At 42.1% G+C, this 14,461-nt stretch overlaps 1 protein-coding gene across 2 annotated transcripts in view; it reads right to left on the bottom strand.

Moving 5' to 3' along the window:
• LOC123503546 (neural-cadherin-like) overlaps positions 1–9,013 on the bottom strand; it is a 207,771-nt gene extending 198,758 nt beyond the window's left edge. For both annotated transcript variants that reach the window (XM_045253399.1, XM_045253400.1), the window contains exon 1: positions 7,989–9,013. In XM_045253399.1, the coding sequence (XP_045109334.1) occupies positions 7,989–8,106 (118 nt within the window). In that variant the 5' untranslated portion in view covers positions 8,107–9,013. The remainder of the gene's footprint in view (positions 1–7,988) is intronic.
• Between the last annotated feature and the right edge of the window lie 5,448 nt (positions 9,014–14,461).

Genomic DNA, 14,461 nt, shown 5'->3' with positions numbered 1-14,461 from the left:
GAGGGGAGTGACTATAAGAGAGGGAGAAGGCGAAGAGGCAGGAAGGAGATAAGTGACTATACTAACGGAGGGAACAAGACATCCACGAAGCATTAACTACTCCACGCTTCATCGGCTACAGTACTTAAGGACGAGTGAGGGAAATACACACACAACACACAAATGCGTTGACCTGGCCTGGCCCTCTCTCATGTCCTATCTGTTCGTTTGGATTTTTCCCTCTGCGTCTTTATAACACGGAATATTAGTCTCTCTCTCTCTCTCTCTCTCTCTCTCTCTCTCTCTCTCTCTCTCTCTCTCTCTCTCTCTCTCTCTCTCTCTCTCTCTCTCTCTCTAAACATTTATTTCAGAATTATTCACTATGGAATGGGGATGTCAAATACTGTCGCCACGCTATGGATTTCATATCACGGTAAATGACCTTCATATGCGCCATTCGCATTGCTACTTATATTACAAAATCCCATTTTGTACTTATACAACACTATCTGTTCTCTAACAGACAATTTCTCCCATAACAGACTCGTGCTTCTAATATCATAGGAAGAGTTCTTGGTTCCATCCACATTACATCGTCTATTCTCAGTTTCAATCCCAACCTGATCTTTGTTTTTATTTACTCCGGAACAAAATCAACGTTTTTTTTTCTTCTCTTTACGTGAGAGGGCTACTGGTCTAAGGCAACAAAAGGCGCGAAAGAAAAGCCCACTGAAGTGCCAGCTGCAAAAGAAAAGGCCTCGAAATTTTCAAGGCTCTCCTTTAGAGACGCTACAACTCACAGCGCATTACGATTACAGTAAGATAAAATGCAATACACATCCATTACATTCCACGCTGCGTCACAAGTCTACCCTCTCTCCACCCCTCTGTTGAAGCCCCTCCTGCCCTGCCTCACCAAGCCACAGTGTGTTACCCGAGTCCCCGGCGGGAGAGGAGAGGAGGCGTGACTGGTGTAATGGATGACAGAAAACGTCTCCCTCGCCACTACAGCCCAGCCCAGCCTCTCCTCCTCACGTGCCTCTCATTCCATCACATTCATCCAACTATTTCCACTACGTTACCCACACAAATACAATTCACTCCAAAATGAATAGGGATTTGAGCAGCTCTACGTAATATGAGTGGATATGAGGCAGGCTGCTATAGTTGGTTGGGACTCAGAAACTGCACTTAACTCATGCATGCACAAATTAATGAATGTGTGAAGACGTGTCCACATAACTAAGCATCATCTCCTCCTCTTCCTCTTTCTCTTTCTCCTCCTGCTTCTTCTCCCCTTCCTCCTCCTCTTCCTCCTCCTCTTCCTCTTCTTGCTCCTCCTCTTCCTCGCTCGCCGGCTTCTCACAGACAATTCCAGACGGCAGTTTTAGCCACTCGCCTGCTCGTCCCTGTTGCGGTCAATGGCCCCCCTCGGCTTATCTCTCCTTACTACTCCCATCCCTTACCTCTTTCACCTCCCTGTTTTCACTCTTCCTTAACCAACTCTTTCTCTTCTCAAGTCAAGCTCATCCCTACCTGCTTCCCTCGTGGCTTTACCGTACAACCACTTTGGTGTGCTAGAGAAAATAGTTAATGAATTGCAACTTGTCACGCCTCTCTCTCTCTCTCTCTCTCTCTCTCTCTCTCTCTCTCTCTCTCTCTCTCTCTCTCTCTCTCTCTCTCTCTCTCTCTCTCTCTCTCTCTCTCTCTCTCTCTCTCTCTCTCTCTCTCTCTCTCTCTCTCTCTCTCTCTCTCTCTCTCTCTCTCTCTCTCTCTCTCTCTTTCTCTCTCCTTCCCTTTCTTTTCCTTCCTTCTCTTCTTTCATCTCTGCATCTCGAGTGATAAAAAGCAACATTCCATCGCCTCTCGCCTTTCATCTCCAAGTTGCTGCTTTGGTGAGATGCCATTCATCGTTCCGCTTACCTAACCAATTGTTAATAACATATGCAATTCGCTAATTAATCCTATCATGAATATCAGAGCGGATGTTATCATTACAGCGGTACCTCCTCAAGCCTGTAGTGTGCAGCGTCTCGTGGCCACAACAAACATGTGTAATGACCAGCACGAGAATTCTCTTCACGCACGGCCGCAGATGAACATGCACAAATTGCTCCATAACTCCAACACCACACAGATCGCATAAAACCTCCGCGCCACAACCCAATACCCTCAGATCCCTCTCGTTCAGGACACACACACACACACACACACACACACACACACACACACACACACACACACACACACTCATCGTTCGTACTATTGGGAAAGCGTGCATGTAGTGGTCGTCGCTCAGCCAGTGACGCCCTCCAAGAGTGTCTCTAACCATACAAGGTTTTCCTTCAGGTTGTGGCCATGTGGTCTCGTTCCTTCCGCCCCTCACGGCAGGCGCTAAAGCCGGCGATGCAGTCAATAATATTACTAACACACCTGGTTTGGCCCTCATCCCATTACAGGGCGGAGGCAATACCGTTATGGTGGCGGCTCAGCCTCCTTCGTCAGCGCTACCTCAGGGCGGCCAGGGCAGGAGGCTCAGCCTGGATGGCGATGCAAGGAGCCATTCCTACACGGTCTGTGCGGCAAACTCATTTCAATTATCCTGAATTGGTGGCCACTCCTTTTCATCATCATTATCTTTACCAAAGAGAACATCGCAAAAGTCTTGGCTAAGCATTACTCCATTTATGGCCTCAGCATCCTGATTTTGACATCAGTGGTCAGCCCTGCACGGTGGTGTGCATTGCAAGGAATGAAAGGTTGATGCTTTCCCCAATGCTAAACTTGACGGATTTCAGAATCAGAAGGATACAGAGGAGAGAAAAGGCTAATCATGATCTCCTCCATTTAAGTCATATAAATGTATTCCTACAAGATATGAAGGTGGATTCCTGCGTTCAGCTTTCAAGGCACAGACTGTCATGCTAACAATCCCTAAAAGTGATGGCAATACAGAACATGCTGAGTAAAACATAGCTATTAGAGTTAGAAATATTTACCGAGTCTGTGTGGTAAGCGTTCAAAATATTAGATCACGAAAGGAAAACGTGATAAAAATAGTTTTATACCACTGAACTTGATATGCACAAAAATGTACGAAATTATTTTTACTTCAATACACAGCAACAAATGCAAAATCCTGAAAATATTCGTAATTGTACAAAACAAAATTCAATAGACAGAATTAGAAATAAGAGATGAAGTCACCACACATAATCTTCATAATCTGGTTCCACATGACGATTTGCTTTGCACTTGGCCCATTACAGCACCGTCACCAACGAAAAATCAGAACCACCAAACACAACACAAAAAAGAGAATAAGCAATATTTTTCATCACAATTGCCTTAATCCTATAACATGTGTAGCCAAAACGTGCAAACAAGACAACAAGGCATGTAAATATTAACAAAATGAATAAACAAATACACAAACCAATGAAATACAGTAAAATAAACTTCACAAATCCCTTGACGGACACACTCGTATATTGAGTTCAAGAGCCCAGAACAAATATCACATCTCAAACCAGGCAACATTCTAAGCTGACAGAGCACTGAATGACGACCGCACCATCACGGGGAGGCACTGAATGACCGCCGCAACACTATTCATTGGAAGAAAGTTGTCTTGCGGTATACGACAAATGATAAGAGTTAGATAGATAGACAAATGAATTAAGAGAGAGAGAGAGAGAGAGAGAGAGAGAGAGATGATAATTTTTCCCGTCACTAAGCTCTCTCTCTCTCTCTCTCTCTCTCTCTCTCTCTCTCTCTCTCTCTCTCTCTCTCTCTCTCTCTCTCTCTCTCTCTCTCTCTCTCTCTCTCGACCACAGATAGTACTTCTAGGACAAAAAGTGGAAAGGCACAGCGACGATGACCTTTTTTGCCTCACAGTGCCATTAGTTGTCCTGCTCCACTTTTCCCTCAGACAATGGACATAATTTTTTTCCTTTCACTAGCCCAGAAACATTGGATTCTGATACAAAATACAGTACTTAATGACGTCTATCAAAATAAAGCTCGATTCTCTCTCTCTGTTTTTCTTTTTTTTTTTATATATCTACTTAATGAGGAATCATTAACTTGGATTTGGTGTGTGTGTGTGTGTGTGTGTGTGTGTGTGTGTGTGTGTGTGTGTGTGTGTGTGTGTGTGTGTGTGTGTGTGTGTGTGTGTGTGTGTGTGTGTGTGTGTGTGTAAGTGATTTTATTGCAAGATTTTTCGGTCAATTGGTAAAGTAACATTAATAAAATCACAAAAACACTTTAAACATTTTGATCATCTTGGTAACAAAACAAAAATTAAAGCATCAATAATTCATCACCAATTGAAAAATCATCAAATGACATATTTTTGTGGAGTGGGGAGGGGTAAGGCTGGTAAAAACACTTATTTCACAATGACTATACAATGCTGCTCGTAACAATGAAAAGGTGGAGCACGCGATGCTCTACATGAGGTGTCGTCGGTGACCTCAGAACCTCACTACAGCCTCGACATTGACTAATCCATAACATTGTAACGCTTTGCTGCCATGCTGGAGTAAAGATCCCCATCACTCACAGAAAACGGTGGGTCATTTCATAGCAAAACAAAAAGACTTGTCTGCCCTTGCTTGACCTTCACTGGTGCATGAGTGATAACCGCGTCACCAGTCACACAAGCACACACACACACACACAGTCGACCACCCCTGCCCAGCCATCGGTGATGCTCCCTCCTGCCCAGAGACTAACACTGCCCATCAACATTGCATGACTGGGAACAGGGAGACGAACTGCACGGCGCTACTGGAGGCCCACCAACATTATCTAAAGAAGCCGGGTTTGCAGGTGTGACAGCTGGTGGCCGAGTGAGACCCAGTCAGACTTACCTGCAGCCCAAGCCATACCGTTTCGGTTCTCACTCCTGTGATATCTCGTGATTTGCACCATCAAGAAACGGTGATTGGAATATAACAAGACGGCTGGTGAGAGAGCGGTTGTGTTTGTACAGTTAATGTAACAAAAATTAGGGAAAACCCTTTTTTAATAAATAACTCAAATCACACACACACACACACACACACACACACACACACACACACACACACACACACAAATCCCCTATCCTTTCCTTTCCAGCTATATAAAGACAATTACAACATCTTAGTTAGCTACACTAAGAAATTAATTTACAGAATGAAGAACTACAGTCTCGTCACAAAATACATGGAGAGTACACTGCCAGAGTTTATATCGTTTATCTTTATCGTGTACTATTTCAAACTTATATTTCATTGACTTAATTGAAGAAGCAAGAGAGAGAGAGAGAGAGAGAGAGAGAGAGAGAGAGAGAGAGAATGCTAGTGGGTAGGCAGGCAGACAGACAGACAGACGAGAAGGTGTGCATACAGAATGTGAATATACCTTTAATACAAATGAATGTAAGCGTGCGAAAATAGTTTACTCTTTGCATTACTAGTTTGTGCTGCAGTTTTCTAAATACTTCTGTACTCTATTCTTTTTTACTTTTTTTCATTTTTTTTTATACAACATAGTGTTACAAGCTTCCGTTAGTTTTATTCCACGTAATAACTCACGCACCCTCCCCTCGCACTGCCTCACTCCAAAGCCTACCTTTATTTTATGTTTTACAGCTGGTTGGCATGAGAAGCATTAATGGAGTTCCTCTTTCGTGTATTTTTCTCCCTCTCTTTCTCAAAATATTGCTTGAAATCATCTGAAAACTCCACCTCTCTTCAACTGTGCACTGAGAAGTTGTTACTACACACACACACACACACACACACACACACACACACACACACACACACACACACACACACACACACACACACACACACCAGAATAATGACGTGCTTGCCGCGGAAACAGATGCACGCTGCACGGAGGTGGCTGCATTACCGGCAAGCCGCTATTATGCTGACGAACGACGCCGCCTTCATTACCTTGGATCCTGGCACGACTATTCTTCTCGTTACCAACAGTTATTGCTTCCACCATGCGCGCACCTACAATGATATCCCGCAATGACACTGACTGCACCGGAGACGCTAACAAGGAGGACAATTAATGACAGTTATCTCAATAAGGACACGAGTACATAACAGCACAAGCATACTCGTGCAGCAGTGGTAACTAACAACGGTGAGATAAACAAACATTACGTGAATATGTGGGCATGTATTTTCCACAGCAACGTTCCCAGTGCCCATAAGTGGTAACTGAAGTCATCTCCTAAACAATGCTGGTACATATTATCATACTCAAGACGTCAGTTTGAACACTTCCTCGCTTGTTTTACAAAATAAAACACAATATTGAACTGCAGATGTGGAAGTGTTAACGAGCGTGAAGGCATGTCAGAGTCGTCACGCGATGTTTACTTCTCGCTGCAGTACACGGAAGAGGGTGTGATATTCGGTTCCAGTCAAGGTAAAACTGAAGCTAAGTAGAAATAGTGGTGGGTGAGATGGTAGGAGGAAGGAAGGGAGGGAATGTGAAGTAAATGATCAAGCAACGACAAACCTGACCATCAGTTTGTATAAATCATAGTAATAAATGAATATCATATCGCCTTCAACTGACTACTATGCCAGGATGGTACGGCACTTTAAATTACTACTGCATACCTCCGTTAGAAGTGACAGTGCCAAGTATCTCGTGAATACGTTTATTAATATTATAGATTACCTATAAATATCTATGATTCCTCTTGATATTTCGTAGACAAACATCCCAAAGAAAAAAATACATGTCATGAGTGATGGAATACATTGTCTCTCTCTCTCTCTCTCTCTCTCTCTCTCTCTCTCTCTCTCTCTCTCTCTCTCTCTCTCTCTCTCTCTCTCTCTCTCTCTCTCTCTCTCTCTCACACACACACACACACACACACACACACACACACACACACACACACACACACACTGAGAACACCTTGCCCTAAACAAGCATACGAAGGACTGTCTGGGGCATATTTATGATGTGAAATGTAACACCATGCACATCAAGATACACCAGTACAGTCCTCCGGTGTCTGGCGATTAATGGTGTGACGTGATGAGAATCAGATTAATATGTGTTGTTTAATACCACTTAGTCCAGTGTTTGTTTCTAGCTTACTGTGGGGGATGATGACCTGTATTACGAGGAATCAAACACAAGAACCAACATGCAACTGCCCTCAAATGTTAAAGATTAAAGAGAATCTAAGTTTTTTTTCTTTTTACGCTCACTTTCGCTCCTGTGGCCTTTAACCATTATGAAGTTATTCACCAGCTCGAGTTCAAACGCAAGGTTAACATTAAATCAAAGCCACCTGCGTTACCTTTCACCTACGTATTATTTCATTTACTCAGCAGCCGTGTAATGATGATGATGTGCGTGGGGAGCTGCATTTGAGGTGCGAGTTAGCGGGTCAGGCAGGTCGTTATTCCTCCGTTACAAGATGGCTCACTAAGAGTTAACCACATTCACAAAACTTGCCTGTAGTGTGATGAATAGTTGCTGTTGAAATATTATATGCCTTACAATAATATCTACTCGGCACTAATCATATACAGCTTTTTTTTAACGTATTTCTCTCAGTAGTTCATAGACACGTTACCTTTTACGGCGACATTTCTTTGGTGTAGAAAAATTTGCTATTCTTTCGCATCCAGAGAGGTACAAAGTTTTAAAACGCATGTGCCGTCTATCACCTATCCCTATCTGTTCTACACACAGACAATTCTTTCTAAAATAGTACCTTCTTACACCCCAAAGTCTACAACACAAAACAATACAACATATCTGCAATAGCCTCAACGTTCATGACTTAAGCTTAACAGCCTCATACGAGACAACAAGCTACAATTCAATCATGCGTTGAATTTTCTCGTATCTCCTCAAAAAAGCATCTTGTCATCATTTGCAAGCACATCAAAGCATCACCGTAATGGAAGGAGATACTTTTGCTTAGGGATGCAGAATAAAGGATGCAAAATAAAGTGAAACTCAACACTCACGCAAATCTGGGATGAGGAGGTGGGGGCGCGTCACCTGTGGGAGGGCAGCATCCACCCACCAGGTCGCCGCAGCCACCAGCAGCAGGGACAGGAGGGAGGAGGAACACTGCCGCCCCATACCCACGTCTCCGCCAGTCACGCCCAGCACTCCTCCGCCTCACCGCTCGATGCTCACTGCACTCTACCAATCAACACTCGCCGGTACACTCATAGTCGCTACACTCGTGTATTCAACGTGTTACCTTTTTCATCAATCAACAATTACTGCTAAACATTGATCAAATAACAGCGTAAACTCCTCTGTTCGTTTTGATTACAAATATATATACCTTTTATATGATTTGTTTTTCATGTGTGAGATTAATTTTCTTCCTATCGTCAAAGTTCTACTTCACGGAAGAAAACTAATAAAAGAAGACTAATTCATTTTGTTACTGTGAAAAGTTAAGCATAGCAAGTATATAATCTAGATTACATTTTTTTTTTTTTTTTTTTTTTTACAATGACAAGTGTATTTTTTTTCTTTTGATGCGTCAGGTTATACTGGAGATAATCCAGCCTCAGGTGGCGAGACCCGAGAACAGCTTAAGACTCGTCCCTTGTATGCTCATCTCAGCTGACAAGACTAGAAGACACCTGAGGACTTGTCCCTTCTTTTCTCATCTCCAGAACAGTTGTCACTCTACCAGCCCGCACCACACACGGGAAGGAAACGCAGTACTGTCACGGAGAGAGATGACAGCAAACACTAAACCGTGTCACGCAGATCTACCACCAAAGAGGGAGCCACACAAGTTAGGAACTTCGCGCGACAGCCTCCCACGACTCAGCTAAGGTTCCTCTCGGCAGACCGTCCCCGGCCTTACTGACCACGTGCTGCTCCGCCCCTCGCCGGGCCACATTCCACGCCCGCATGCGCCCTTCCTCCCCGCCCTATTACAACTACAGAAGGCACACTCTCACGTGCTGCTACTGTTACTGTCTCATTCACGCCACGAAAACTACACTATGCATGTGTGAGCTCCAGCCGTGCAGGGTGACGTGCTGTCCTCGTGCCATCACGTGTAACTTTAACTAAGAAGGAACGAGTGCATGACATATCTCAATAAATCATGATAATTATTCTGATATTTTTTTATACATATAACGCATCTAAAGAGGAAGAGATTTGTTAGTCTTTTTGAATACCATTGCGGTCATTGTAGTCATGCTTATCATTATTACTCTCGTCTTTACACGCATCTTTATTTGATTTGATGTGTCTGCACTGTTCAGAGGGAGATGATTCTTTAAAGAACACTCACTCATAAATACTTGAAGAGTGGGAAATTAATCATAAATAAAAGACATGTTGAGACTTCACATCGTGGTTGAAATCTCTCTCTCTCTCTCTCTCTCTCTCTCTCTCTCTCTCTCTCTCTCTCTCTCTCTCTCTCTCTCTCTCTCTCTCTCTCTCTCTCTCTCTCTCTCTCTCTCTCTCTCTCTCTCTCTCTCTCTCTCTATATATATATATATATATATATATATATATATATATATATATATATATATATATATATATATATATATATATATATATATATATATATATATATATATATATATATATATATATATATATATATATATATATATATATATATATATATATATATATATATATATATATATATATATATATATATATTCATATATAAGACTCGTCCCTTGTATGCTCATACAAGACTATATATATATATATATATATATATATATATATATATATATATATAATATATATATATATATATATATATATATATATATATATATATATATATATATATATATATATATATATATATATATATATATATATATATATATATATATATATATTGTAACTAACAAGAATGCGCAGATATATATAACTCTGCAAAGAGTGAAACATGAATTTAATTTGAAGATGGAAAAGAAATTAACAAAAGCGTGTTGCTCTGCGGTGCAGCATATTTCCCTGTCTAGCATGACACTCTCGAAAATATTTAACTCGACAAGTATTATCCTCAGACGGCTGTTGTTGAGGCATTAAAACCCTTCCCTTCTTTTGTAAACGAGACGGGACATACGAGTAAGAGACATTTAATAACCACAAGACTCTCTTTCTATCGAATTGATTTTCCCCAGAACTCGCAACGCCAGCCTGTCTTCCTCTGCGATAGACACACTGACCTTTTAGCCGCATCCAAGGCATTTCCCGCGTTCCTTAACTCACCCTTTACAAGAACACTTAATGGAAGACACAGTAACCTTTCCCTTCCTCTTCCCCACCCTCTCTCTCTCTCTCTCTCTCTCTCTCTCTCTCTCTCTGGTTAAAAGAAAAATGTACATAGTTTTTCACCCATTTTTTTCCCACACCATTCTAGAGTTAGCATGATCCGGAGTGAGCTGGGTGGGCGGGGGAACATATAGTCTGGCTGGAGAGATATTGCCCAATCCTAATCCGTGACTAAGCACTGTAAACACACGCAGGGGGTGAAAAAATAACACGTTGAGGCAGACCAGTTATTCCCGAGTCACACACACAGGACGAGGGAAAACATTTGGGGCTGGACTGTAAATGAGTTGTAGAAATTTGTTATCTCAGGCGGATTGGCCGTTTATTTTCTTAATCAGAGAGAGAGAGAGAGAGAGAGAGAGAGAGAGAGAGAGAAAATATGTCCCACAGGATGAGAAAGACGTGAAGCTAAGTGTTCCGGAGCATCGGTTCGAGAGATGAGTGGTGACGCTGAGGAAGGAAAAGAGGGAGCCATAACTCAACACGAGATCCCTAATGAGTAATAAGACACAGTTCAGGTGAGAAAACCACTGACGAATGACACATGATAGATAGGAGACAGATGGATGCGGTGGTCATTGATTAATAGCAGGGAGTGGGTGGGAGAAGCCATATGGATATCCGCTATGGAAAGGTGCAATAGAAAAGTGATCATTCATTAAAGCAACATTACGTGTATCGACAGGGAGGGAAATGAAGGATGGGAGACGCAGATAGAATGTGAACCGGGGGGACTTGGACACTAAAGAACAGTCTTGTGTTAGGTATCCAAAGTGAATGATCGGAAGCAGAAAAGAAAAAGAAGAAAAGGGAGAGGATGAGGAGAAGCAGGAGGAGGCTAATATTGAAACGAAAACAAACAGCATCATAGCTTTTCATTCTGCCAGACTGTTCGATGATGATGGTCGCCTCTAGCACCACATCCACCACTGGACCACATAATACTCAGGAAATACAAACCCTTTGAATAAAGTTGAGAGGAAAAAATAAACAAGATTATGGGATTGGAAAAAAAAGGATGAGCAAATGAACATATAAAAATTACAAATAAGCGAATTATAAATGTTTATCGCAATGTCTATCTTGTGTTGATATTTCATGGAACTGACAAGCTACTGTAATCTAAAACTGTTTTATGTAATAGGATTCCTCGTGAACATGATGCTGTATTCACATTCTATAAATATAAATTAGATAAGAAGGGGAGGAGGGGCAGGCAGCCTTTCATGACAAACATAAGCAATGAGTGTGTGTGTGTGTGTGTGTGTGTGTGTGTGTGTGTGTGTGTGTGTGTGTGTGTGTGTGTTTCAACATCCCCCTTTCAAAAAACGAATAAATAAAATAAAATAAAAAGAGGGCCGCCGTGGAACAGTGGAACCATGTGTGTTTTGGGGTCCGAGAGATCTCCAAGCGCACGGGTTCGAATCCTATCCACGGTCCGAGTGTAGGTTGGGCTTCCACACTCGGAGCAACGATTTCCTAGCGGGAGGGTTTTGAGATAGGAGGTACCCAAAAAGTATCGCTTTAAAAAGTGTGTGTGTGTGTGTGTGTGTGTAGTTAAGAAATATACTCGTGCATGCTTTCATTATTCTACATTTTAAGCCAAAACAACACAACTTTATGACAACTCTACAAAGGTTTCAAATCACAAGCAGCAGCTGAAAATTGTGTACAAAAATACCTAAGAGACTGAAGTAAACAGGGTCGGTAAGTAATAAAAACCAAGTAATTAGCGGAGACAAGGTGCTTCCACTGGTGGGTGCCAGCACTAACATTGAAAAGGAATGCCAAAATACCAATTAGAAAAGCCATTTGAATACTTGTTTCCCAATTACCGGGTTAGGGATAATTGCTCATTATTTGAAAATTACAATGAAAATTTATATCCGGTTATCTACGGGACGACTTTAATTACCGTAATCAAAGTAATTATATCTGTACGCGTTTGTTTCTCCACTTCACGATATAGAATTTCCGCGGCTCAAACTGGCAGGAAAGCAATTAGATAAAGCGGCATGAGCATCAAATGTGAGGCGCACTGAACCAGCACCGAGGCAGGCGGCGGGGTGGCGGTGGGGAGGAGGAGGAGGAGGAGGAGTAGAGAAGTGTTTTGCATATCACAAAGATGGTGACGGGGTGCCTAAATATCCACAGGCATTCTCGCTGATGAACCCACACATATACAGACACACACACACACGCCCGGTAGCTCAGTGGTTAGAGCGCTGACTTCACAAGCCAGAGGACCGGGGTTCGATTCCCCGGCCGGGTGGAGATATTTGGGTGTGTCTCCTTTCACGTGTAGTCCCTGTTCACCTAGCAGTGAGTAGGTACAGGGTGTAAATCGAGGAGTTGTGACCTTGTTGTCCCGGTGTGTGGTGTGTGCCTGGTCTCAGGCCTATCCGAAGATCGGAAATAATGAGCTCTGAGCTCGTTCCGTAGGGTAACGTCTGGCTGTCTCGTCAGAGACTGCAGCAGATCAAACAGTGAAACACACACACACACACACACACACACACACACACACCGTTGTTCGCATGTAATATAAGTTCTTTAGTTGCCCCGACTTACGAGCAAACTTCACCAACAAAATCGAGACTAATGATAAAAGATTATCTATGAGAGGGTGGCCCTTCTTTACTCGTTATGGCAATGAGGAGCACGGCGCGGCGTGGCGGGAGATAATAGTTCCTCTAAAGGTCTTCATCCACCAATCAAAAGTTGGTACCATACCTACTAGGTTTACCAAGTTTTATTTTTCTTTTCTTTATGTAATGACAATCTAATCCATTCACTTATTTTCAAATCTTGTCTATAACCGACTTCATGTTTGTTTTCTGTCATCTCTAAATGGACGAGTATTGAATGCACATATACAAGAATGGACGGGTTCTCACTTCTCGACACAAAGTCACAAGCAAATCAAATATATTATCTTACAGGAAAATAACTTGGTGTGAAAGTTTGAGACGTTACACGAGCACGAACGAAAATTGTTACTCTAAAGTAATAAAATTTATAACAACTTCTTAAGCTGCCCGGACGATCTCCACGCTTTAGGTCTGCGTAAAAAGAAAGAAAAGTGGTAAAGATCAGCACGTCACTGGCTTTTAAAGTCATTTGAATTCTTGTTTTCTGCATAAGTTTGTCTCTGCCCCAAGAAAAGGTTCAATATACACGTTTCACATGAGTGTCATACACCTGTAGCCGGTGAACAGTGCTCATTCTATCTTCACGCACGTCATTCTGTACATAGAGCACAGAGGTCCATGCACTCATTCCCAGGTATTTCATTTTTTTTTTTCCGTTCTCTCATGCCAAGTACCTGTATAGCCACTTTACTAAAACTGTTCTCTGGTTTAGAATCTATTATGTTGAGCTTCTCACCAGCCAAAGCCGTATGCTACCATCAAGTGGTTTTAAAAGTGATATGGGAAAGGGGGATGGAAGTAAAATCTCTGCATATAAATCATACTGTACATCACAAGGCTTTCATCCGTCAGAATTCCTCTCCTAGTTCACCTCCCCTGTATGATTCATTACTGACATGTTCTCCGCTCGCTTGTAAACTATATTTCACAAGCAGAACATTAACAAAGCATGGAATACGTAGTATGAGCTTCTATGCATGAATCAAGAGACTGGAAACTTATCCTGCATCTTCCAAATATGACATCAAAAAATTTACATGCAGATATTCGAAAGAAAGATAAATGAGTGTAATAATAATAATAATAATAATAAACGGTTTATTCGTTAGGCAATGTAAAAAAAATACACTGAAAATGTACAGGGGGACATTACACAATGAACTAAAATGCTTAACCTAACTATGGATAAACTTAACCTAGAAATTCACTTATTTATTTAAAGCTCGCACACCGTGTGTGTGTGTGTGTGTGTGTGTGTGTGTGTGTGTGTGTGTGTGTGTGTGTGTGTGTGTCCGTGCGTGCGTGCGCGCGCGCGATAAGAGGGGACACGCACCACCTCACCACCTGGTGGGCACCATCTGTCTAGGGCCGATGATGGACAAGTCAGTCATTACAACTTTCCTCATCAGGCGCAACTTCGTAACGAGAACGACAGAATCTCTCGTTATGTTTTACTTTTCCTCACCACACTGTTGCTCCTGCCCGACCACCTCTTCACTTTGCCA

Source organism: Portunus trituberculatus, chromosome 14 (genome assembly GCF_017591435.1).
Source record: "Portunus trituberculatus isolate SZX2019 chromosome 14, ASM1759143v1, whole genome shotgun sequence".
NCBI classification, from domain to species: domain Eukaryota; kingdom Metazoa; phylum Arthropoda; class Malacostraca; order Decapoda; family Portunidae; genus Portunus; species Portunus trituberculatus.
This window is presented reverse-complemented; position numbering and strand designations above follow the sequence as displayed.